General features: G+C 42.9%; 1 protein-coding gene across 1 annotated transcript in view; it reads left to right on the top strand.

Annotated features, from left to right (window-relative positions):
• The window catches only part of SKIL (SKI like proto-oncogene), a 35,343-nt gene extending 13,947 nt beyond the window's left edge, over nt 1–21,396 (top strand). Inside the window, exons 2-6 of the mRNA XM_053600042.1 lie at nt 8,939–9,036; nt 12,038–12,270; nt 15,661–15,881; nt 16,148–16,372; nt 16,977–21,396. Of these exons, the coding sequence (XP_053456017.1) occupies nt 8,939–9,036; nt 12,038–12,270; nt 15,661–15,881; nt 16,148–16,372; nt 16,977–17,135 (936 nt within the window). The 3' untranslated portion in view covers nt 17,136–21,396. The remainder of the gene's footprint in view (nt 1–8,938; nt 9,037–12,037; nt 12,271–15,660; nt 15,882–16,147; nt 16,373–16,976) is intronic.
• The last annotated feature ends 5,552 nt before the right edge of the window (nt 21,397–26,948 follow it).

The raw sequence follows: 26,948 nt of genomic DNA on the forward strand, positions 1-26,948 counted from the left end.
CCTGCGCCCTACTCCATTGAGCCACAGGCACCACTGCAACTGAAAAATTTTTTTTGAAGTAACATCAAGCTCTCTTTTTATTGTGGCACTAGGAAGTGTTGTCTCACAAAAATACAATGTTTTTATTGTCAAAGGGTCATGTGTGCAAAATAACCGTAGCAAGGTATAGAAATTGAGAGCAGCTTTCATAAAGCATTTCTTTTTTTTGAATTGTTGTTGTTTATTTTATTTATTTTTTTGAGACAGTTCATTCTGTCTCTCTGGGTAGAGTGCAGCAGCAGCATCACAGCTCACAGCAACCTCAAACTCTTGGGCTCAAGTGATCCTCTTGCCTCACCCTCCTGAGTATATGGGACTACAGGAACCTGCCACAACGCTCAGCTATATTTTCTGTTTTTTTTGGTAGAGACAGAGTCTCACTTTATGGCCCTCGGTAGAGTGCCGTGGCATCACACAGCTCACAGCAACCTCCAACTCCTGGGCTTAAGTGATTCTCTTGCCTCAGCCTCCCGAGTAGCAGGGACTACAGGCGCCCGCCACAACGCACAGCTATTTTTTTGGTTGCAGTTCAGCCAGGGCCGGGTTTGAACCCGCCACCCTCGATATATGGGGCTGGCGCCTTACCGACTGAGCCACAGGCGCCGCCCTATATTTTCTATTTTTAATAGACACAGGGTCTTGTTCTTGCTTAGGCTGGTCTTGAATTCCTAAGCTCAATCTTCTAAAGAGTGCAAGGATTATTATAGTCATGAGCGACTATGCCCAGCCAATAAAACATTTGTTAATTTTTACTTATTTCTATTTAGCTATTTGAGACAAGGTCTCCATCTTTTGCATGGGCTGGAGTGCAGTGGTGTCCTCAGAGCTCACTGCAACTGTGGTCTTCTGCAGTCAAGAGCTGTTCTTGCTTTAGCCTCCCAAGTAACCACCAAGCTTCGCTAATTTTTTTGTTTTATGGAGGTGGAGGTCTTGGTGTGTTTCTAAGGCTGGTCTGGAACTCCTGGTCTCAAGCCATCTTACTTTCTTGGCCTCCCAAAGTACTAGGATTGTGTGCTTGGTCAGTTTTTACTTAGTTAAATAAACCTATTTGCTGTCTATTTTAAGATTGTTTACATTTTGCTTTTATAGAAATTATTTGGAGTTTTATGACTTAGAAATAACTTCTGGAATTTATTTCTGGAATGAAATTATAAGTCAGAAATTTTGGGCCAGGCATGGTGGCTCACACCTGTAATCCTAGCACTCTGGAAGGCCGGGGCGGGTGGATTGCCTGAGCTCACAGGTTCAAGACCAGCCTGATGAGCCAGGCATTGTGGCCAGCGCCTGTAGTTCCAGCTACCTGGGAGGCTGAGAAAAGAGAATCACTTAAGCCCAGGAGTTAGAGGTTGCTGTGAGCTGTGATGCAATGGTACTCTATCCAGGGCGACAAAGTAAGACTCTGTCTCAAAAAAAAAAAAAGTCTGAAATTTCCATCTATTTATTTTGTAGTAGTAGATGATAGGGAAGGTTGGTGATAAAATATCTTTAATGTGTGGCGGCGGCGCCTGTGGCTCAGTGAGTAGGGCGCCAGCCCCATATGCCAAGGGTGGCGGGTTCAAACCCAGCCCCGGCCAAACTGCAACAAAAACGTAGCCTGGCGTTGTGGCGGGCGCCTGTAGTCCGGGAGGCTGAGGCAGGAGAATCGTGTAAGCCCAAGAGTTAGAGGTTGCTGTGAGCTGTGTGATGCCACTGCACTCTACCCGAGGGCGGTACAGTGAGACTCTGTCTCTACAAAAAAAATAAATAAATAAAACTTTAAAAAAATATATCTTTAATGTGTTAAGGCTCTGAGGCTACTAAGTGATCTGCTTTTCTTTTTTGATGAATAATACAATGTATTTTATCTTGATGTTTAAATGCACAAAGAAATGAATTATTCCCCTGTAGCAAGGTAGTAGATGCTCATATTTTTTTTATTAATTAATTTATTTTTATTGTTAAATCATAGCTGAGTACATTAGTGCAATCAAGGGGTACAACGTGCTGGTTTCATATACAATCTGAAACATTCTCATCAAACTATTCAACGTAGCCTTCGTGGCATTTTCTTAGTTATTGTATGTAGACATTTGTATTATGCCTTTAGTAAGTTTCGCCAGTACACATTCTAAGATGCACCATAGGTGTGGCCCCACCCATTACTCTCCCCCCTCCCTTCCCCTTCCTTGGCCCTTTCCTCATAGTCTTGTGCTATAGTTGGGTTATAGCCTTCATGTGAAAGCTATAATTTAGCTTCATAGTAGAGCTGAGTACATTGGATACTTTCTCTTCCACTCCTGAGATACTTTGCTAAGAAGAATATGTTCCAGCTCCGTCCATGTAAACATGAAAGAGGTAAAGTTTCCGTCTTTTTTTTTTTCTTTTTTTTTGTAGAGACAGAGTCTCACTATACTCCCCTTGGGTAAAGTGCCGTGGCGTCACACGGCTCACAGCAACCTCTAACTCTTGGGCTTACGTGACTCTCTTGCCTCAGCCTCCCAAGCAGCTAGGACTACAGGCGCCCGCCACAATGCCCAGCTATTTTTTGTTGCAGTTTGGCCGGGGCTGGGTTTGAACCTGCCACCCTCGGCATATGGGGCCGGCGCCCTACTCACTGAGCCACAGGCGCCGCCCAAGTTTCCGTCTTTCTTTAAGGCTGCTTAATATTCCATGGTATACACATACCACAATTTGCTAGTCCATTCATGGGTCGATGGGCACTTGGGCTTCTTCCATGACTTAGCAATTATGAATTGGGCTGCAATAAACATTCTGGTACAGATGTCTTTGTTATATTGTGATTTTTGGTCTTGCGGGTATAAATCTAGTAAAGGAATTATAGGATCGAATGGCAGGTCTATTTTTAGGTCTCTAAGTATTCTCCAAACATCCTTCCAGAAGGAACGTATTAGTGTGCATTCCCACCAGCAGTGTAGAAGTGTGCCCTTTCCTCCACATCCACGCCAACATCTCTGGTTTGGAGATTTTGTTGTGTGGGCTACTCTTAACTGGGGTTAGGTGATACCTCAAAGTAGTTTTGATTTGCATTTCTCTGATGATTAAGGATGATGAACCTTTTTTCACATGTTTGTAGATCATGCATCTGTCTTCTTTAGAGAAGTTTCTCTTCAAGTCCCTTGCCCACCCTGAGATGGGGTCACGTGTTCTTTTTTGCTGATACGTTTGCGTTCTGATGCTCGTACTTTTTGTATCTGATTCTTCCGCAGTGCCACTGCTGTGCCATTTAATTATGTCATTCTTTCTTTGAAACCTAATTTGTATGTTGACAAATTATGGAATAGATGAGAAATCTGGCATGTCTGTGCATGTTTAAATAAACATTGTGCTTTTCCTAATTGTTTTTAACATGCAGTTAGGGTAATTTGATATAAATGTGTTCATGACTCACCACAGCACATTAGGTAGAATTGGCTGCAGATTTTATCATGCCCAATGTTGTGTAGTTGCCCATCACTTGTATTATTTTATTTGTATCTCTTATAAAATACAGCCTAAACTATTGGGCTGGCAGCGCCTGTGGCTCAAGGAGTAGGGTGCCGGCCCCATATGCTGGAGGTGGCAGGTTCAAACCCAGCCCCAGCCAAAAACCATACACACACACACACACACACACACACTAAATTAAAAAAAAAAAAAAAGATGAAAAAGAATTAAACTATTGGGCTTCTTTGGTATCTAATGTGAAAGAGCCCGAGAGTTTTGCAGTAGCAGGGCAGCCTTATAAAAGACGATGTCATGCGCTGATGAGAGAGCACTGTCGCTCAGCACAGGCTCACCCAGGCTCCACGCCACGCGCTGCTCAGTGCTGGGTGCTGGGAAGTTGCAGGCCACCTGGCTCTTGACCTCAGGCTGCTGCAGAGGCTGGCCACTCGTGGGGCTTTGGATTAGGGAATTCAGACCTGGACAGGGGCTGTACTGGGTGATCTTTAAGATTTTTTCAGAAGCCCTAGTCTGTAACTCTGGCAGTGGGTTAGTGGTTGAGACAAGAAAATAAAGAATAGGACCCAAGAGGGATGGCTGTTAAAAATAAATGAGTGTGCCCGCTGTTAATTAAGGTGTGTCTGAAGTTAGAGACAAATAGAAATGAACAGGTGCTGGGTGCTCCAGGAATGAAAATAAAACTCATTCTTACAAATCAGACTGTAGGGATTTGAAATGAACTTGATGATCAGAATTGAGTCAAATTTCAACCAGAGCCTTGAAGAGGTATATAAGTGCTTGATATTCTGAAGATTTTGAGATTACAGTATCTATGCTAGGAAAAACTTAAATTTGTAAATCAAGTTTGGTAATTTTAATTAAAATATATGGAAACAGGCTTGGTGCCCACAGCTCAGTGAGTTACTTCTGGCCTGGGCCTGCCAAACAACAATGACAACTACCCTGTTTCCCCGAAAATCAGACATTCTCCGAAAATAAGACCTACGTAAAGGAAAGATAAGACATCCCCGGAAAATAAGACCTAGCTCATCTTTGGGAGCACACCTTAAATAAGACACTGTCTTATTTTCGGGGGAACAGGGTATAACCACAAAATATCTGGGCATTGTGGTGGGCGCCTGTAGTCCCAGCTACTTGGGAGGCTGAGGCAAGAGAATCACTTAAGCCCAAGAGTTTGAGGTTACTGTGAGCTGTGATGCCATGGCACTCTACCAAGGGCCACATAGTGAGACTGTCTTAAAAAAAAAAAAAAAAAAAAGGAAGGATGGCACCTGTGGCTCAGTGGGTAGGGCGCTGGCCCCATATACTGAGGGTGGTGGGTTCAAACCTGGCCCTGGCCAAACTGCAACGAAAAAATAGCCAGGCGTTGTGGCAGGTGCCTACAGTCCCAGCTACTCAGGAGACTGAGGCAAGAGAACCGCTTAAAAAGCCCAAGAATTTGAGGTTGCTATGAGCTGTGATGCCATGGCACTCTACCGAGGGCCACATAGACTATCTCAAAACAAAACAAAACAAAACAAAATATATATATGGAAGGATGGCGCCTGTGGCTCAGTGGGCAGGGCGCTGGCCCCATATACTGAGGGTGGTGGGTTCAAACCCGGCCCTGGCCAAACTGCAACAAAAAAATAGCCGGGTGTTGTGGCGGGTGCCTGTAGTCCTAACTACTTAGGAGGCTGAGGCAAGAGAATCGCCTAAGACTAAGAGCTGGAGGTTGCTGTGAGCTGTGACGCAACAGCATTCACTCACAAAGTGAGACTCTTGTCTCTAAAAAATAAATAAATAAAATATGGAAACAAATGATTTCTTGGACAGTACATATAGAATTGTTTCAGATATATGACTTAAGGAGAAGCTTGCTTATTTCCTAAGTAATGAGTTTAACAAACAACTTTTAGGAAATACATTTGCATTTAATTAGAGCTGATTTTAGATTTCATTTATTTGTTAAAGTAAATTTAACACTTCTTTGGTTAAACAGTATTAGGGTGCAAAATATTCTGTCCATTCAGTTACTTTTTTGAGCACTACGTATTTTTTAAAACTAACCTTTTTCGTGAATTTTCAAATGTCTTAGGGTGGCTCACAACTGTAATCCCAACACTCTGGGAGGCTAAGGCTGGAGGATCTCTTGAGCCTAGGAGTTTGAGGTTGCTGTGAGCTATGACGCCCCTGGCACTGTAGCCTGGGTGACAGTGAGACTCTGTCTCCAAAAAAAAACAAACAAAAAAAATTAAAAAAGAAAAATAAATGTCTTAGGTAGTTTTGAATCTAAGTGGTATACTCAAGACTAAATATCAATTACTATAGTCTGTTGAGTTTGGGGTAGGGGGCGATTGAAATATATTATTTTTCCCGGCCTATGCAAAGCCCCCAGATTATCTTGTGTTTTGAAGCACTGTTTGTGTCTGTAATTCTCCTCTCCCTTTAGGCTGTCGGTGCCCCTGGCCTGCTCACTTAGGGTTTCTGTTGCTAGAAGTCAGTCCTTTCCTAATTCACTGTTACAGCTAAAGCTGTGTGCTGAGAAACCTATGTGAACAAGAAGTTGGTTTGTAAGCAAGCAGTTGAATTTCTCCAGATCCTTTTTTAAAAAAGAGTTGTGAGATTTATTTGAATTTTTAGAATATTTGATCATGCTTGCGAGGTGTTTAAGTGAAAATTCTATTCTTACATATATTTTATAGTTCCTCATTGAATACTCAACTTGTAAATCCTTTTAAAATATGACACTTTACAATTCTGTAAGACAGGTCTTATTAGTCTTTCCTTGCCCAATAATTCTTAAAAATATGAATCTCCCACAAGTGTAAATTACTGTGTTTTATTTTTGGCTTTTACCTGGCCTTGTTGTCCCCTAATTGGTGAAGTGTGTTCCAGGAGCTGTTTCTTTCCTGTTTCCTTCCTGTTCATTGGGGGCAGTGGGTTACCCGTCAAGTCTCTTAGATTAGATTTCTTCTTCTTCAGTGGTTTTCTCCATTGTCAGAATTTCCCTGATCAAACCACGTACAGTTCAGAATTGATTTTGCTGGATGACAACTGCTCACACCCACACCCATCTCTTCTCCCCTTCGGTGTATGCTGGGCTGTGAGGGGGCCCCGCCCTGCACTGGGGCTGCAGGTGAACAGTGTGAAGGGGCCCCGCCCTGCACTGGGGCTGCAGCTGAACAGTGTGCGACGGCCTGGTCCTGCTGTGGGGCTGCAGGTGAACAGCGCTGCTCCTTCCTCGCCTTTAGCTGTGGCTCCTGTGTGGTTCACTAGTGAGGTGAAGCTGTCTTCCCCTGCACACCCGCCCTCCTGCTGAGTTGCAGGAGGGATTGGAGCCTCTCAGCATAGAGTGCTCTGTATGTCCTGTTCTCCTTTTTGCCTTATTTCTTCTCCCTTAACTCCTTAATCCCGTTCTCCCGCCACTGCTGGCCCTCCTGGTCCACCTCCTTCTCCCCAGCCCCCATCCTCCTAGCCACGCCACCCCTCATGTCCCTCCGCCTTTTCCACAAGTGAGTCTTGCTCCCTTGTTAGGTGTTTTTTCCCCCCAGAGCAGGGTAATTACTGTAATATGAGATATGTATGGAATGAAGGATAAAGCAAACCAAAATAAAGGAGAAGTTAGCAGCCACAGGTCATCCTGGTAGAGTGCCGTGGTGTCACAGCTGACAACAACCTCAGACTCTTGAGCTCAAGCAATTCTCTTGCCTCAGCCTCCCAAGTAGCTGGGACTACAGGTGCCCACCACAACGCCTGGCTATTTTTTCTTTCTGAGGCTGGTCTTGAACCTGTGAGCTCAGCCTCCCAAGTGCTGGGATTACAGGAGTGAGCCACCACTCTCGGCCTGGAAAATGTATGTGTTAAGAGAGTGGTTTTGAGTTTAGCTGTGGCATGTGGTCTGGTCAGCATGCTAGCAGACATGGGAGGGCCCTGGCTGTGACAGCAAGAGTGAGAACCACATTTCCCCCATGCTGCACATTTGCGAAATGCTATTATTTATTTTTTAATTTTGGGTTTTTTTTTTGTTGTTGCAGTTTTGGCCGGGTTCGGGTTTGAACCTGCCACCCTTGATATATATGGGGCCAGCCCCCTACTCACAGAGCCACAGGTGCCGCCTGTAATTTTGGGGGTTTTTTGAAGGAGAACTTTTATTATTTATATGTGGAAAAAACTCAGCATTGTACATTGGACCAGGTTAGTGGCAAGTTGTTCAGCTTTGGCGTGGCGAGGTGAGCCACAGTTTGTAGGCGGGATGTTCCTCAGCAGTGACTGCAGATCTTGTCACGTTTGCTGTGGTAACTGGTCCCGACAGCTCCACCAGCTCAGCCAGAGCTCCTGTTCCTTGTGGGTGGACCTGCATGAAGGTGGCAGGGGTGAGATGCCCCGCCTAGCCTGCCCCTTGATGAGCAGGAAGGGACCCCCAGCTTCTGCCACAGGGTGGGAGGACAGTCAGCTAGAGGGGACTGCTCCAGGCGCAGTCACCACCTGCTGAGCCTTCACGTTCTCAACTGGATGGTGACAATGTTAGGTGGTCTCTTAGCGGGGACACCCCTTTGCCAGGCTGACTCTTCTCAGCTGTGGCCACCAGTTGCTGCCCCTTCTTTTGCTGTGTATCCTCATGGGAGGTTTGGGTAGTGTGGGCAGTGTGGGCGCTGTGGTCGGCCTAGCTGGGTGAACTGGCTGCTTGCAGGAGACACTCTCGGTGCTGGGGGAGGATAGCCCTCGCTGCCTCAGTTAAAGCGGGTGAGGTCTCTCTTGGGCTGGATGTCCTGTCCAGTGCCAGAGTTCCTCGGCCTTTCATCAAACACCAGATGCACCACCTTGGCCTCCTGCTTCTTCATGAAGGCAGGGACTGGGGCCACCTTCTGTCTTTGATTCATTCACTTTTTGGCATCGTGAGTGGCCGCAGGAGAGCTGTTACCTGGAGTAGATTCCACAAGTGTGGAATCTGATGAGATCATTCCTGGTACTCCATGCTGACACTTTGCTGGTCTGGGCGCGGTGGCTCACGCCTGTAGTCCCAGCACTCTGGGAGGCAGAAGTGGGAGGATCTTGTGAGGACATGAGTTTAAGAACAACCTGAGCAAGAGCAAGACCCCAGCTCCACTGAAAGCTGGGCGTCAGGGGCTTCTCTAGTCCCATCACTCTGGGAGGCTGGAGTGGGAGGATCTCTTGAGCCCAGGAGTTGGAGGTTGTTGTCAGCTGTGGTGTGGTGACACTGCTACACTCCAGCCTGGGCCACAGAGCCAGACTCTGTCTAAAAATAGCAGCAACTGCACCTTGAGGACGGCTCACCTGGCCGTCTCTGTGAGTTTCAAGTGACTGACCTGACTCTTTCAGGAAACACTGCCTTAGTAAACAGTGATCTTGAACACTGGAGCTCTCCTTTATCAAATGGGCCAGCTGAGTCGACACGTAAAATTAACCGTCCCGTTTTCCCCACAGTGAACATTTTTTCTTCCCTGTGTTTCTGCAGACGGACGCGCCACCAGGGATGGAGGTGCAGTCATGGTGCCCTGTGATAAAGCAGGAAGGTGACCACGCTCCTCAGACACATTCATTTTTACACCCCAGGTAAGTGGTTTCCGATGTTTGTTCCTGCACACATTCATTCACTGAACAGCTGTGCACCGCACACCATTCCAGGACCTGGGAATTATTGTGTAGTTTCAGGCTTTCTTGGTAATGATAGATTACCTTGGAAAATTTAAAAAATTTTATTTTTATTATTTTTTTGGGACAGAATCTCACTCACTATGTCACCCTGGGTAGAGTGCCATGGTGTCACAGCTCACAGCAACCTCAAACTCTTGGGCTTAAGCGATTCTCTTGCCTCAGCCTCCTAAGTAGCTGAGACTACAGGCAGTCACTACAAACGCCTGGCTATTTTTTTGTTGTAGTTGTCATCGTTGTTTAGCAGGCCCGGGCCGGATTTGAACCCACCAGCCTTGGTGCATGGGGCTGGCCCCCTAACCACTGAGCTATGGGCGTTGAGCCTCAAAAATTTTTTTTTTTTTTTTTTAGTAGAGACTGAGTCTCACTCCATGGCCCTCGGTAGAGTGCCGTGGCCTCTCACAGCTCACAGCAACCTCCAACTCTTGGGCTTAAGCGATTCTCTTGCCTCAGCCTCCCAAGTAGCTGGGACTACAGGCGCCCACCACAACGCCCAGCTATTTTTTGGTTGCAGTTTGGCCAGGGCCGGGTTTGAACCCGCCACCCTCAGGTATATGGGGCCGGTGCCCTACGGACTGAGCCACAGGCGCCGCCCTCTCAAAAATTTTTTTAAGTACATCAGGGCTTAATATCTTTTGTTTCTGTTCATCATTACAGGTAAATTATGGGAGAATTATATTGTTTAGTAATTCTTATTAGAATAAAATTCAAAGAAAGAATCTAAAGCAAAATGAATTGTAAATTGTATGAAATATTTAAGATAACCTTACATGGTGTTTCTGTTTTTTTTTTTTTTTCTAGAAATAGATCATTTTCCTTTTGCCCTGAAGTAAAAAAATGCAAATTCTCCTTTAATTTTCTTACTTTTTCTTCAGGAAGTAAACCAACTTTTTAGCACCTTTGATGTTGTAAAAAGAAATCCTTTGAAATTAGGTTTCGTAATAACCACATGTTCTTAAAATCAAGGTTTCACATTTTCAATAGAAGTAGATTGTACATAGCCGGGTGTTGTGGTGGGCACCTGTGGTCCCAGCTACTCAGAATGCTGAGGCAGAGAATCACTTGAGCCCAAGAGTTTGATGTTGCAGCACTTAACCCCAGGGTGACAGAGTGAGACTCTAAAAAAAAACAAAAAACCCAGCAACAATAAAAATGCCTTTCCCCAAAGTAGGCTGTAGATACAAGCTTTGTATTTGTTGACTCCTGGATTTTGTCTGCTGCTGTGAATCTGTGCTCCCCTTGAGCACAGCAATGAGACCGAATCTTTTCTTTTTTTTTTTCCTAGTGCCTCATGTAGTTTATTGGTAGTTATTATCCACATTTCTATAAATATAAACATTCTAAGTGACCATCACTAGTGCAGGTACATTTAACATATGAAAGCTCCACAGGAAGCTACTTCATTTTTTTTGTAACAAGAATCAAGATTCCAAAAACTCAGTTGTGCCACTAAAATAACCAAAATCCTACTAGCAAAGTGAATCTCTTCTGGTGATTTTCAGAACTGTTGGCTTTACACATACAAAGTATGCTGATTTAATAATATCACACAGGTAAGAATAAGATAAAGGTCTTTCCTTCTCATTGAGTTTTTACAATTCCAATATAAACAGCACCAATGAATCTTTTTGAGACAGAGACTCAAGCTGTCGCCCTGGGTAGAGTGCTGTGGCATCACTGCTCACAGCAACTTCAAACTCCTGGGCTTAAGTTATTCTCTTGCCTCAGCCTCCCAAGTAGCTGGGACTACAGATGCCTGCCACAATGCCTGGGTATTTTTTGGTTGTAGTTGTTGTTGTTTGGTAGGCCCAGGCTGGATTCAAACCTGCCAGCTCTGGTGTATGTGGCTGGTGCCTCAGACACTTGAGCTACAGGTGCTGAGCCTTTTTTTTTGGGAGACCGACTCTTACTGGTCACGTTGACATGGTCACTGCCTGACCTACTGTGTTTGAAGTATATCTTTTGGGCACTATTAAACCTATCAGTTTTCTTAGCAGAAAACTGAGTTTTTGGCCCAAGAATTTATGTGATTGACAAAGGGAAACAGTATAGATGTTTTATACAAAGAAACTGAGATGTAAGAGGAGATTATCTGGAGCGTAGGGGGTGTCTGTCATCAGTATGATACTTAATGTCTAGCTCAGATTTGTTTTGTGATCCTTTTAGATAATCTACTGAGCAATTTTATGTGTGTTTGGAGCAAAAGTGATAGTTATCTCTTGAGTCTTAATTTTGTACTGCTTTCTATTGCTTCTTTATCAAACAAATAAGTGCTGAAGTATTTTAAGAAGATTGCTCAGTGGGGTTTGGTCTAGGGAGAGCCTCTCAGCAACTGAGCAATCTCAGGTGCCTGCCCTCTCCCAGCTGCAGAGGAGCCGGGGAGCCCCTGGCCGGGCCTGTTGTGAGTGAGACCCTGCTTGAGAGAGGTGTTGGGAGTAAGCGGGGCCTGTTCAGGCTGACAGCTCTGTGAAGTGTCCTCAGGTGGTGTTGAGGGAGAGAAAAAGACTATGATTTTCTTTCCTGGTGAGTATCTTTTCTGTGCTTAGAAATTAACTTGCAAAACAAAAATCTCTCATAATTTCACATTTAATGCCTGAAGTGCTGTCCCCCCGCTCCCCCCCAGGAATTCTTTTATTACCTTTATTTTCTGAGTTGTAATGTTTGTTTAGTAAAAAAATCTTTTTTTTTTTTGCAGTTTTTTTTTTTTTTTTTTTTGCTGGGGCTGGGTTTGAACCCGCCACCTCCAGCATATGGGGCCGGCGCCCCACTCCATTGAGCCACAGGCGCCACCCGTTTGTTCAGTTAAAAAAAAAAAAAAAAAATTTAATGAGAGATGTCGCATATTTTGACTTTTACCTAAATATAGCATATAACGTATGTCTTACTCTGCCTTTGTTTTCAGTTACTACTTATACATGTGTGATAAAGTGGTTGCCCCAAACGTGTCACTTACTTCTGCTGTGTCCCAGTCTAAAGAGATCACCAAGGCAGAGGCAAGTAAGTCCACGTCCAGACAGGCAGACAAGCCTTACAGTAGCAGTAAGCATCAGAAAACAGCATCTTATCCAGATGTCTCACTTGAGGAACAGGAGAAAATGGATTTAAAATCAAGCAGAGAATTATGTAGCCATTTAGGTAAGTATCCAGAAGTCATCTTTTGAAAGTTAAATATGTAATAAACACATTATTTAGCATTTCCAAAGAAGATTTTTATTTCTGCTAATTCCCAGATAACTGAAGCTTTCCCTGGCAGAGCGCTGCTGTGTGCACCCCGTGGCCTCAGCTGCTCCCTTTCCCAGCATGGTGCTGGCCACAAGGCCCCACCTTCACCCTGCAGGTGTCTCTTGGCTGGTGCTCCCTTTCCTTCCTTCCTTTCCCTTGCTGTCAGAGCTCTTCGATTGCTCTTTATTTCTCTCTCTAATTTGCTGTGAACTGAAAAAGCATTTAACTGACACCGAGAAGTTTAAGTTAGGTGTGGACCTTAGGGAAACTCAGTCGTGGAACAAACCAAGGACCGGAAGCTCTGGGAGCCAGGCAGATGGCAGGCATGTAGAAATCAGCTCGTCTTCTAACAGGAAGAAAGCTGCCTGCTTACCATGCTTCTTACAATACTGTGGCTCAGACGCGATGCGTCTGCGTAAATGCTGCCTGGGCCGGCTGCTGTGTGTCAGCTCGGCTGGCTCAGGCAGGGTGGGGGCGCTTGGGGGGTGGCAGTTATTTTAACTGCCCTGGAACAGTTGGAGAGCCTTCCAGTTATTTAACCTTTTAAAGAGAATTGAAGTTGTGGGGGGGTTTCTATGCTTTAATTTTGAGATGTTTTATTTTCAGAGACAGGGTCTCTTTCTCTCTGGAGTACAATGGCATGATCACAGCTCACTGCAGCCTCCAACTCCTGGGCTCAAGTGATCCTCGTGCCTCAGCCTCCCGAGTAGCTGGGATTATAGGTGTGCACCACTAAGCCCAGCTAGCTTTCCATAGTAACAGATTTTTTTGTTTTGTTTTGTTTTTTGAGAGAGAGCCTCAAGCTGTCGCCCTGGGTAGAGTGCTGTGGCAACACAGCTCACAGCAACCTCCAACTCCTGTGCTCAAGTGATTCTCTTGCCTCTGCCTCCCAAGTAGCTGGGACTACAGGTGCCCGCCACAACACCTGGCCATTTTTTGGTTGCAGCCGTCATTGCTGTTTGGCGGGCTTGGGCTGGATTCGAACCCGCCAGCTTAGGTGTATGTGGCTGGCGCCTCAGCTGCTTGAGCCACAGGCGCCAGGCCTAGTGACAGGTTTTCACTTCTGGCAAGGCTGGTCTGGAATCCCTGGCCTCAAGCCATCCTCTCACCTTGATCTCTCAAAGTGTTGGGATTGCAGGTATGAGGCACCACACTCAACCCTAATTTTGAGATTTTTAAAATTCAGTTTTCTCCAGATTTAAATGAGGTAAACAAAGATCAGTGCCCCATGACGCGGTAACTGCACTTGTTTTATTTCTCAAATTAATTCCAGCGACCTTTTTAGTTTATAATACTCCTTTTTAAAAAAAATAAAGTTTTATTTTTTTGACAAATGATAATTGTCCGTGTTGATGGGGCACATAATAATATTTTAACACACGTAGTGTGTGGTGATCAGATTGGGAAGACCAGCACATCCTTCATCTGAAACATTGAGCATTGATGTTGAGACTGAGTCCCCTGAGTGCTTTAAAGCTGCAGCATTACTGTGGCTGTCCGACAGTAGTGAGCATAGAACTTAACCCGCCTGTTTACAGGTAGCTGTAATTCTGCATTGACAGATCCGCCTGTCCTCTTGCCCCGTCCCGTCCCTGGCTCTAGCAACCTCCGCTCTGTTGTTCATTTGTATGAAATGAACTTTTTTTCAGCTTCCGCATGAGAGCAGCGGATGGGGTGTTCATGAACTCTTTGTCTCTGGCTGATCTCACTTAGCACCATGTCTCCAGTCCCATCCACGTTGTTTGACCCTGCTGACATTTTAAGAATTGTGCAGATGTAATTTACATACCACAGACTTTACCTTTTAAAGTGTACAATTTAGGGTTTTTTCATGTATTCACAAAGTTGTGCAGACACCAGACTAATCCAATTCTTGAGCATTTTTGTCACCCCACACAGTAGCCCATGATCTATTAGCACTTCCCCCCATAGGCCATCGTCCCTGACCTGGTTTCTGTCGATGTGGACCTGCTTGTCCTGAGCGTTCTGTGTAAAGGAATCCCCAGCATCAGCTTCCTAGGCATGTACTTTCCGGGCTGTGTGGTGCTTTGTCACCTTTGTTAGAAAAACAGTTGGCTGTGTAGGGAAGGGTTTGTTCACTTTGGGCTCCAGATTCTGTGTTCCTGATCTGTCTGTTCTTAAACCAGTATCACCAATCTTGATTTCTGTAGCTTTGTAGTAAGATTCACAGTTGGGAATGGTGAGTCTTCCAACTTTGTTGTTCCTTTTCAAAATTGTTTTGGCTATTTTGGATTCTTTGCATTTTCTTACAAATTTTAGAATCAACTTGTCAGCTTCTGCCAAAAAACCCAGCTGGGATTTTGATAGGGATTGGCACTAATTAAGCAGATAGGTTTTGAGAGTTGTACTGTCTTCACAATATTGAGTCCACTAGTCCGTGAATTTAGGATGTCCGTCTTTCTTTTTTTCCTTCCCTCCTTTCCCTCTTTTTTTTTGATATGGAGTCACTCTGTCACCCAGGCTATGTGCTGTGGCGTCGTAGCTCACAGCAACCTCAAATTCCTGGGCTCAAGCCATCTTTCTTAGCCTTCCGAGTAGCTGGGACTACAGGCACCCACCACAACGCCTGGCTGTTTTCTATTTTTAATAGAGATGGATCTTGCTCCTGTTCAGGCTGGTTTCAAACTCCTGAGCTCAAGTGATCCTCTCTTGTTAGCCTCCCAGAGTGCTGGGATCATTGGCATGAGCTACCCCACCGGCCTGTGAATGTTTTCCTATGTATTTAGGTCTTTAATTCCTTTAGTGATGTTTTATGGTTGTCATTACACGTTTTGTACTACTTCTGCTTTTTTTTTTTTTTTATTGTTGGGGATTCACTGAGGGTACCATAAGCTAGGTTACACTGATTGCAATTGTTAGGTAAAGTCCCTCTTGCAATCATGTCTTTCCCCCGTTCTGCTAAGTTCCTTCCTTAGTGTTTTATTCTTTGTAATTTATAAATGGAATTGTTTTCTTTCCCTTAGTAGAGTGTTGTGGCATCACAGCTCAGAGCAACCTCAAACTCTTGGGCTTAAGCGATTCTCTTGCCTCAGCTTCCCAAGGAGCTGGGACTACAGGTGCCCGCCACAACGCCTGGCTATTTTTTTTGTTGCAGTTGTCGTTGTTGTTTAGCTGGCCTGGGCTGGGTTTGAACCCACCAGTCTTGGTGTATGTGGCTGGTGCCGTAACCACTATGCTACAGGCACTGAGCCTGTTTTCTTAATTTTAGTTATGGATTATTCTAGTGACGTTTTAACAGAGATGTTCATACTTTGTTACTTGATTTGTTTTTTCCTCTTATAGACTCATCAAACTCAAATAATTCTACAAGTAAAAAAAAGTCTGAGTCGACTGCTTGCAACTTTGTCAGAGACCTGAGCGCTACAGCTTCCTCTCCACTGCTTGTCAGAGACGTCACTTGTGAGGATGATAAGGGAAAAATCATGGAAGAAGTAATGAGAACTTACGTAAAACAACAAGAAAAACTGAACTCAATTTTGCAAAAAAAGCAACAACTTCAGATGGTAAAATCATTATCTAAATGATAGTCCATTATGAAAAGATACTTTTGCATACTTGTAGAAAAATCAAGATGAAGTGCTACAAATGTACTTAACATTATTTAGCCTTTTATATACTGATAAACAATTGTAAATTTTTAGAGGAAATGTTTTTTAAGATAATTACTTCTCTGTAGAACTGGTACAATAGCTGACCTTTAATTATTTTCTGAACTGAAATTTTTAACACAATGGCAATAAAGTGAAAATTGTACTGTGATTCTTTACAGGAAGTGGAGATGTTGGGCAGCTCACGGGCTATGAAGGAGCTGACTGAAGAGCAGCAGAATTTGCAGAGAGAGCTTGAATCTTTGCAGAATGAACATGCTCAAAGAATGGAAGAATTTTATGTTGAACAGAAAGATTTAGAGAAAAAATTGGAACAAGTAATGAAGCAAAAATGCTCCTGTGACTCGAATTTGGAAAAAGATAAGGAGGCAGAGTACGCAGCCCAGGTAAGGGTCACAGGGTCACAGGCGCTGCCTGCAGCTGGATGCCTGTCCATGCTCTGTTGGTCAGACTCACCGTACTAAGCTAGATTTCAAAACAGAAAAGTCTTTTAAATGCAGCTTTGTCAAGCTTCATCTTCCAAGATTTTTTGACCTCTGTTGCTTTATAACTTTAAGTTTTTATTGGGTTTCTGTAATTCATTTACCTGCATTGCTAGTGTCTAGTTCTCTGAATTTCAAATGTCTTGTTATTTTATTATTATGTCACTTGTTATGTATGGGCTTTCAAATCTGTAGTTTAAGGGACATGAGCTGTCACCCATCATGTTCAGAAGTACTAGAGGAAAAGCAAACACCTCCCTTTTGTACGAGTAGCTGGAGGTTTAAGGGAGGCTGGTAAGTAGCTTGCAGTGCCTGGCTCTGGCCACAGGGGTCACTCCTCCTGGCCCTGCTTTGCCCTCAGAATAACGTCCTATCAGGTGTCAGATGAATAGTATACGTGAAATAGTTCATTTTGTAAAAATTAATGTGAAAATAAGTCTTTGCCTTGACATGAAGACTAAATGGAAACATGGCAACTGAAAACTGGCATGGTTTTTTCATCACGCAGTTGGCGGAGCTGAGGCAGAGACTGGACCACGCTGAGGCCGACAGGCAGGAACTCCAGGACGAGCTCAGACAGGAGCGGGAGGCAAGGCAGAAGTTAGAGATGATGATAAAGGAGCTCAAGCTGCAAATCCTGAAATCATCAAAGACTGCTAAAGAGTAGAGATTCATCTGTGTGTCACTGACAGGGGTCTTTGGTTTGTTGCTTGCTTTGGTAGTTGATTCTGAACAACTGTCTGCATGAAGATGATGCATTCTGACGTTTGTAGATAGAGAAAGCGAAGAGATTATATATTAGTACATAAATTTTTACATTTTCCAAACAAATGAAAACGTGTGTTTCTTTGTACTTTTTTTTAAAAATCAGCTCAGTAACAATACTATATGGTTTCAACTAGTAGATAATCTGCCTATATTTCTAATGCAAACTTAACCAATTGTATACTTTTTAAAAGTTGCAGTATGTGATGGAAAATAGCTGTGGTTAATTTTACTATCCATATTTCTGACTTAATTTTAGATAAAATGGTTGCTTCATATTTCAAATATATAACTGAGCTACTCAAGGAGTTGAATCTCCATTTTTCTTGTTAATATAAGTCCTTTCTAAGTTGATGTAGTATACTCGTTACTATCTGCAGAATTTTCTTCTCTTTGTTCAGATTTTGGACTGAATTTCCACCAGTTATTCTGATGCCTCCTAAGAGGAATTTCATTGAGGTTACAGCGCTCCCTGTGGGCACAGTGGGGATTCATCACAGGCATTGCCGCGCGTTGCTGGCCAACACAAGATGCAGCTGTAACTTGTTTCCCAGTTTAAATGTGGTTGTATTTAGAGGACTTTTTATGCAGCAACTTCAGTAATATATTGTTAGTAGAGGTGTGAAGATGTTACTATTGGTGAGGAAGATGGACACCACTGGCGTTCACCGGCCTCTGCTTTGTGACCCCTGTGCAGTTTGTGTGTAGTTATGGGGCTTAACCAAAATTTTTGTAATGGGTTTATAATGTAAAATATTTAAAACATCTTGAAGGTTATTTTGGACTTCTGTATGTTTAAACGTGTAGTCTTACCAAAATTTGCACAAATGGACCATTTTCAATTATACTTAATATCAAAATCAAGAATTTATTGTTAACTTAGAGTGTGTGATAAGTGAGTATAGGACAGCTTAGTTATCTGCTACTGAAAGCCTTTCCGATAATTTTTAAAAGACAAAGGAATTCTATAATTTGGAGAGGGGCCACATTTTCTGCACTTTTTGCACAGAAAAGTCTGTCATCTCTAACAGCAAATTTCATATTAGTAATTCTTGGCTTAGGCCATATTAGGTAAAATTCTTAGTATGCATTTTTTTTTTTTTTTTTTGCAGTTTTTGGCCAGGGCTGGGTCTGAACCCACCACCTGCGGTATATAGGGCCGGCGCCCTACTCCTTTGAGCCACAGGCGCTGCCCTTAGTATGCATTTTTAAAGGACTTTCCTCAAACTACCACTAATTGACATTATACCATGAACTTTTGTTTTTCATGTTCTTTTATAAGGTACTGTGTGGAGTTACTTAGAGCTAAATTTATTTTAAAAATAAATTAGCTAGGGTTAAGGTCGTATGCTGTTTCTACCATGAAAGGTCAATGCGCTGACGGTATAGAGCTTTGAAAAGTCACTGGGTTATCATATAGTCAGTCATTTTTATATTTTGCTCAATGGTACTCATATATCCAAAAAGAATTTTTGTATTTCCCCAAGTTGTAGTTTCCTTATTAATAAATTGAATATGATCTGAATATGTATTTTTTGTTTTCCATTGTAAAGTTAAAAGTGTCATATAACTTTTTGGTATAGTTAAATGTTATTATATTAACTCTGTGATTTAATTTGTTGATTCATGGAATCTACTCAAGAAGAAACAAACGTATAGTGCAGAAAGACATAGTTAAGATGCCATACCCTCCCAATGCCATTTATTTGAGCATTGGTTCTCAACCTTCCTAATGCTGCGAGCCTTTAATACAGTTCCTATGAATTGAGAACTGCTGATCTAGAGAAAGAAAAATCACAAGACTAGTTTTAGTTGTCAATTAGTTGTCACAGCTTAGGTTTTTGGAAGGCAAACTTAAGCACCTATAATTTTATTTATTTTTCTAATTCAGAACTTTTCTGCTTAATGTTACTTAGTTAATGATAAACTTAAATTTCAGCCCAAAACTTCTGAAATAAATTGCTTAGTCTTGAAATATATTATGCTTAAACACCATTAAATTACTGTAGACTTGTGACTCAGAACTGAGTGGAGGATGCTTTTTCTAGCCCTTCCTGTCATGGAGACTTGCCACACAATACTGGGCAGCCTCCACTTTCCAGAAGATGCTGTGATGTGCTGTAGGTTTCTGTCTGTAACTTCCTTGAACATAAGATTTTTTTTAGTCACTTGTAAATATTATACCAGTTATTGTTAAAAGTAACTTTACACCACATAGCTTGAAAACAATACAGAGATTTTGTAATACTTTAAAAGTGGCCTCTACTAACATGTCCGTGTCAAACTTGCCTTCTGCTCCTGGCATGCTCACTGTGTGGGCTGGTCGCTAGCTTAAATGATTTGGTGTTGGTTTTTGCTTGCGAAGTTCACTGGGCAAGCAGATTTTCCCTCAGACTTTATAATATTGTTCTTTTAAGGGAAAATATAGAAGTGTTTACTCTAAAAAGCTGCATTAAAGGAATGTCCTGTAAAAGGTTTTGCTGGAGTGTCTTTGTAAGGAAGAACAGAAGGTGAGTTTGGGTGATGGTGGTGAGCACTTCTGTAGTCTATAGGTAGTTGATGTAAAACCTCCTGCGTCATTGAGGGAGTGAGTTCTTAAACTATCCTGAATTTTTAAACTGCAACTTGTAACACAATGAAAAGATTTGACCAATGATTTAATGTCTGCTTGTGCTTTGGTTTTTGTAAACCACAGAAATTTTGCTTGAATTTCTGTGTTTGTGAGAGTTTGGGTGTTTTCTGCTTCTTGAATGAATTTTATAACATATTTAATATATTACCAGTTAAGATATAAAGTCATCTGTACATATTGAATTATAAAGCAGTTACTAAAGTAGGTTAATAGACCAAATCATATGACCCTTGCGGGGTTTCCGTATCTTTTAGAAGTCATCATGGAACGACTAGTTTATTTGCACATTTGTGGCTTCAGTTTGAAAGAAAGTAAAATGATAAGGAAACTCTAGCAATATAAAGTGTGTCAAGGTATTACCCTAGAATTAATTGCAAAGCTGGTGGGTTTTGATCAGCTTCTCAGATTTTCTTCTCAATGATAAGACTTACGTTTTGATTGCTTAGGGAAGGATCTTCACTTTTATTTGCCCTTTATACATTTAATTCACGTGATAATAGGGCATTAAAAATTAATATAATGAAAAATTGTGTTCATACTGTACATCTGTTTCGTGTTTGAACTACTTGTTCATGGTTTTTATCAAAGTCATCAGCAATAAGGGACATCACAGCTGTATCACGCGTCACGGAATGGAATAATTTAGACAGCTTAAAATCTTGTAGGACATGTAAGCTTTCCATTACTGGGTGAAAGGCATATGGGCATTTTATACTGCATCTTGTTTAAAAGGACATGCTTTTTTTTTTTTCAATAAAGTCTTTTCATTAAATGGCTTCTAAACTTCATAATATGGTTTGGAGCCTATTTAGTAATAGAATTTAAATGTCTTATGTAGTGCTACCAGTTTTTGAATTAGAAAGTGAAGAAATGTAAAAAATTTAAAAATTAAGCCCAGAAAATGAGTGTATTAGTTTAATATAAAAGAAGTTTATAAGATTTTTTTTTCTTCAATGTAGATACCTCACTTGAAAATAAAGCACAGCATATATCTAACGTAGTTCTAGGAAAAACGTCCTATGAAAACATGTGCTGAAACTAGGACATCTTTTGGATAATTAGAGTTTGTGATAAATAAACTTGCTTTCAACCATCCTGGTAGAAGTATGAGTTTATTCTGGTAATTTTAAGCCAACATAGTAGTCTTAAGTTATTTCTGAATTTCTAATTTGTAAAGGCAGTAGATGAAATCTGTTTTGCAGCTGTTAAATTGTTAAGAACATTGACCATAAATCAATTTAAAGTTTTGCCAATGATGTACAAATTAAAATTGCTGTGGTTGGTTGCATTACATGACACACAAAACTGTCCTCTACCTCACGTAAAATAAATATTTTATATCGTTTTACTAAAAAATAAGACTCATTTATCTGGTCACTTAGTTTACAAATTTTGGATTATATTTATTGAAACATACTGTGCTCTTAGCTTATACCTCAATTGTATTTTGTGCTGTTTTCCATTTTCATGCCATGTAAATAACTTGTATAGATTGTGGATCAAATTCCAAATAAAAACTTTTAATGCCAATGAAATTTGATCGATGTCACCTCAGTACCCAGTGTGAGCAGCTTTCTTGTCCCTAAGATTGGCGGTTTCCCCTCGTGTTATACATTAACCGATTGACTTGAAAAACCTCTTTTATTATAAAATGTGAGATTTTATGCCATGTTTCTGGTGATGAAAATACCAGCATTTTGAGATTAATTCTCCTTTGTACTTGGACTTTGGCATTAGCATTTTCCCAACCCCCTGGTATAAGTTATCTATCTTTACAGAGCAGACCACCCCAGGATTTAGCAGCTTAAAGCAAAACTGTTATTGCAGAGTACGGGGGGTGGGGGTGGGTGGGGGGTGGATCAGAATCCAGGAGCACGTTAGCCTGCGAATCGGGCTCTTAACAACATTACAGTTAGGGTGTTGCGGTGCAAAGTTGTCTGAGGGCTGGACTGGCTGGACTGAGTGGGAGGTGGGCTTCTCGCAGGGGGACCAGTGTGCAGCCACATCTTTCTCTCCGGGATGTCCCAGCCTCAATGGTTTCCTCAGTGATGAGACTTTCCTCAGGATGTGCTGCTGTCCTTTCTGGGCTGGACTTGAACTGCGAGAGTCGCTGTGGCTCCTGCGTCCTGTGCATGCTGATGGCCTGTCCCTTCTGTCCGTGTCCTCTGCTGCCATCTGAGGTGTACCAGACACACCAGTGACCCTTGGTGTGTGGACAGTCTGCTTGTCATTTTTCTTCACTGCTGTTGCCTCTTCTGTAATGGGCTTTGAGTTCGCCTGGGCTATTTTGGTTTGTGGATGGTATTTGCTTTTTCTGTGGGGTGGTGAAATGGTACCTCCCACTCTGCCGCCTTCTCCAGGTCTCTGTCTTTTGGTTGGATTCTTTAATCTGCTCACATAAACACCGCTAAGGAAAGCCTTCCTATTGCCTTTCTGCCGCCTTTTTTCTGTATGTCTGACAGTCGTTTTTTGTCACCCATTTCCTCCATTGTTGCCGCCTTTTGTGTTTAGTTGATTTTTTTGTAGTGAAATACTTTGATTCTCATCTCATTTTTTGCGTATAACCTTAAAAAAATTTTTTTTTGATCCCATTCAATCCTGTAATCCCATTACTGGGCATCTACCCAGAAGAAAAAAGATCCTTTTATCATAAGGACACTTGCACTAGACTGTTTATTGCAGCTCAATTTACAATCGCCAAAATGTGGAAAGAGCCTGAATGCCCACCAACCCAGAACGGATTAATAAGCTGTGGTATATGTATACCACGGAATACTATTCAGCCATTAAAAAAAATGGAGACTTCACATTCTTGGTATTAACCTGGATGAAAGTGGAAGACATTATTCTTTTTTTTTTTTTTTTTTTTGGTGGGTTTTGGCTGGGCTGGGTTTGAACCCGCCACCTCCAGCATATGGGACTGGCGCCCTACCACTTTGAGCCACAGGCGCCGCCAGGAAGACATTATTCTTAGTAAAGCATCACAAGAATGGAGAAGCATGAATCCTATGTACTCAATTTTGATATGAGGACAATTATGGATGCGGTGGGGGTGGGGGAAGGGTGGAGCAGAGAGAGAGAGAAGGAGAGGGGTAGGGAAAAGAAGAGCAGAGAGGGAAGTAGGGAAGCGGGGTGGGGCCCTGGTGTGTGCCACAACTTTTGGGTGCAAGACACTATTGCAAGAGGGACTTTACCTAACAAATGCAATCAGTGTTACCTGGTTTCTCATACCCTCAATGAATCCCCAACAATTAAAAAAATTGAAAAAAAACCCAAAAGTTTTTTTTTTTTTTTTTATTTTTTTTTTGTAGAGACAGAGTCTCACTTTATGGCCCTCAGTAGAGTGCCGTGGCCTCACACAGCTCACAGCAACCTCCAACTCCTGGGCTTAAGCGATTCTCTTGCCTCAGCCTCCCGAGCAGCTGGGACTACAGGCGCCCGCCACAACGCCCAGCTATTTTTTGGTTGCAGTTTGGCCGGGGCCGGGTTTGGAACCCGCCACCCTCGGTATATGGGGCCGGCGCCTTACCGACTGAGCCACAGGCGCCGCCCAACCCAAAAGTTTTTTGAGACGGTCTTGCTCTGTCACCCAGGCTGACACGCAGTAGTGCAGTCACAGCTCCCTGGAACCTCAAACTCCTGGCCTCAAGCAGTCCTGCCTCCGCCTCCCAAGTAACTAGGACTGTAGGCGCACCACTGAGCCTGGCTAATATAAAAAAGAAATATGGGGGGACAAGGTCTTGCTGTGTTTCCTGTGTTTTCTGGCCTTCAGTGATCCTCCCTTGTCGGCCTCCCAAAGCACTGGGATTACAGGAGTGAGCCACCACACCTGGCCACCTCTGTATATTCTCTAAGTATCTTCCAGTTGCCATGACGCTTACCTTTAACGTTTTAAACTTAACAGCAATCTAATTTGAATTAATAGCAGGTTACCTTCAGTCACAGACACTTTGTGCTTACACTGTTCGTTCCTCCCTTTATGTTACTGAAGGTCCAGATTACCCCTTTTTAAACGTAGTGTGCCAAATAGACGTTTACAACTCTGGATCCGATTGAGCTTAAATCAGGTAGAAAAAAGTGTTGACTCAAACCAAAATTACAATAGTAATGGCCTTTCTGTTTGTCCACAGTACTTTGGGGCATGCTAATTTCTGCAAAAATATCACTAGTGGAATTAAAAAAGAAATGTATGTGTATCTGGCTGTTAAATCTTTTTTTTTTAGAGTCTCACTTTGCCACTCTGGGTAGACTGCGGTGGCATCAAAGCTCACAGCAACCTCAAACTTTTGGGCTCAAGAGATCCCCTTGCCTCAGCCTCTGAAACTATAGGCGCCCACCACAACATCTGGCTATTTTTAGAGACAAGGACACAGTAGCTCAGGCTGTTCCCAAACTCCTGAGCTCCAGCAATCCACCTGCCTTGGCCTCCCAGAGTGCTGGGATTACAAGTTTGAGCTACCTCGCCCACTGGCTGTTAAATTTTAATGCCAAAGAGAGAAGCCTGGATAAAACTGTTGTAGCTGTTAAAGGCACCCTGGTTGGAGGAAGGGTGCCGTCTGCATCCCTTTCAAATTCTTACTCATGTGCCACCGGAGTGTGAAGTGATTTGCATTTCACCGCTGTGTGGCGTGAAGGTTATGACTGTGTTCACCAACAGGCTCTCAAAAAAATGTCTGTGGCAATGGTTATTGAATGTTCACTGTGTGTTAAGCACTGCTCCAAACATCTTGCAGCAATGCATTAATTATCACAGCTATCTATTATGAAATTTTTACTATTGGTAATACCATCTGCTCACAGGAATTAGAATATCAGTTACTAAACACAGTTATATAACAAAAATATTAAATAACTAGCTCAAGATCACACAAACAGTTAAGAGCTGGAGACAGCCAGGACCCCGAGGTGTGCCCTTAATTACACTTCTCTGACGTCCGTCTCCCTGGCGTCTTGGTTCCCGTCAGAACAACTTACTAAGGTAGAATCTTGTTTATGTCAGAAACAAACAGGAGGAAAGCCAACTGGAGTGATTACGACAGAGGCTTCTTCTCTAGACATCTAAGAAAATGGAACGGTATAGTATTGATAATGTGATTTATGACTTGATTTATGGAATTTATGACTTTTATGTGTAGAATGAAAAACAAGAAGATACATGATAGCTCTGATCATTTTATAATTCACATGTTTTAGCAAAAGACTTAAAGCTGCATGGATACGTCTGCGTGTCCACATCCCAGGCAGCTAAGTGGAAACACTTGCTCTGAATTTCCAAGAGACAGATTTAATGCTGTAGCTTTTTAGTTAGATTACTTAATTTTCTTTTTTTTTAATTAGAGACAGAGTCTCACTTTGTCACCCTTGGTATAGTGCCATGGCGTCACGGCTCACAGCAACCTCCAGCTCTTGGGCTTAGGCTATTCTTTTGCCTCAGCCTCCAGAGTAGCTGGGACTACAGGTGCCCACCACAACGCCCGGCTATTTTCTTTTTTGTTGCAGTTTGGCTGGGGCTGGGTTTGAACCCGCCACCCTCGGTATACAGGGCCGTTGCCCTACTCACTGAGCAGGCCAGTGAGTGAGCCACAGGCGCTGCCCAGATTACTTAGTTTTTCCCTTCATTATTTACATCGCTTTTTTTTTTTTTTTTTTTTAAGAGACAGAGTCTCACTTTATCACCCTTGGTAGAGTGCTATGGCATCACAGCTCACAGCAACCTCCAACTCCTGGGCTTAGGCGATTCTCTTGCCTCAGCCTCCCGAGCATCTGGGACTACAGGTGCCCGCCACAACACCCGGCTATTTTTTTGTTGCAGTTTGGCTGGGGCCGGGTTCGAACCTGCTACCCTTGGTGTATATGGGGCCGGCACCCTACCCACTGAGCCATAGGAGCTGCCCACTTACATCGTTTTTCATTACTTTTATATTTTTGAAAAATGTGATCTCCAGTTTTAGCTTAAATAAGGACTTTTATTATTCTTTAGGAAGTATGATCTCACAGGTCATAAGTATGATCTCATAGGAGTTAGACATGTCATTTTTTTTCTTTTGAGACAGTTTTACTCTGTCACCCTGGGTACAGTGCTGTGACATCATAGCTCAGAGCAACCTGAAACTCCTGGGCTCAAGTGATCCTCCTGCCTCAGCCTCCCGAGTACTGGGACTACAGGTGCCCACTACAATGCCTGGCTATTTTTAGAGATGGGGGTCTCGCTTTTGCTCAGGCAGGTTTTGAACTCACGAGCTCAGGCGATCTTCCCATCTCGGCCTCCCAGAGAAACATGATGACATTTAATGCAGTCTGAGACCTCTGCTCCAGAAATGGGTAAACAGAATCACCTGTTTGAAGACAAAAGCACAAAAAACACGGGGACAGGATTCAGAGCTGCAACTCCAGGAAGAAGCATTTCATTATTTGGCTTTATCTACCAGGTGAAAGAGGGGAAATGGGGAACCACACAGATCAATCACATCCGAAGGAATGGTATAATGCACGCTGAAGGCCAAGAGGAGGGGTCCTGGAAAGGCAAGCTTTTCCCTAGTAGCTGGATTTGAAGCTCCAGATGGAAGTGAATTGTAAAGATGGAGAAACACTGATCGGGGCTGGTGTATTTGATGATTAGAAGCTCCTGTGCTTGATGCCAGAGCAGTGATATATTCTCCCTGTGAGGTTTCACTTTTCTTGGTACAGCGGGTGCCTACTACGACGACTCTTACCTCTTAGGTCAGTTCTAACTCTCACCTCCTAATTTCTTCTGATGGTGTCTTCAGATTCTTATTCTAGTGAAACTTGGAAGTGTCCCAACCCATTTCTTTCTCCCTTTCTGTTTACTCGGTTATACCCAACAGATACATATTGAGGAGGCCTTTGTGTGTTAGGCACTGTGTCACACTCTCGGGTTTCAGTTATGAGCAAAGTAGACAACACCCCTAAATGTACAGGGTATTTCTTTTTTTTTTTTTTTTTGAGATAGAGCCTCAAGCTGTCACCCTGGGTAGAGTGTCGTGGCATCACAGCTCATGGCAACCTCCAATTCCTGGGCTCAAGCGATTCTCCTGCCTCCGCCTCCCAAGTAGCTGGGACTAC

Source organism: Nycticebus coucang, chromosome 8, assembly GCF_027406575.1.
Source record: "Nycticebus coucang isolate mNycCou1 chromosome 8, mNycCou1.pri, whole genome shotgun sequence".
NCBI lineage: Eukaryota > Metazoa > Chordata > Mammalia > Primates > Lorisidae > Nycticebus > Nycticebus coucang.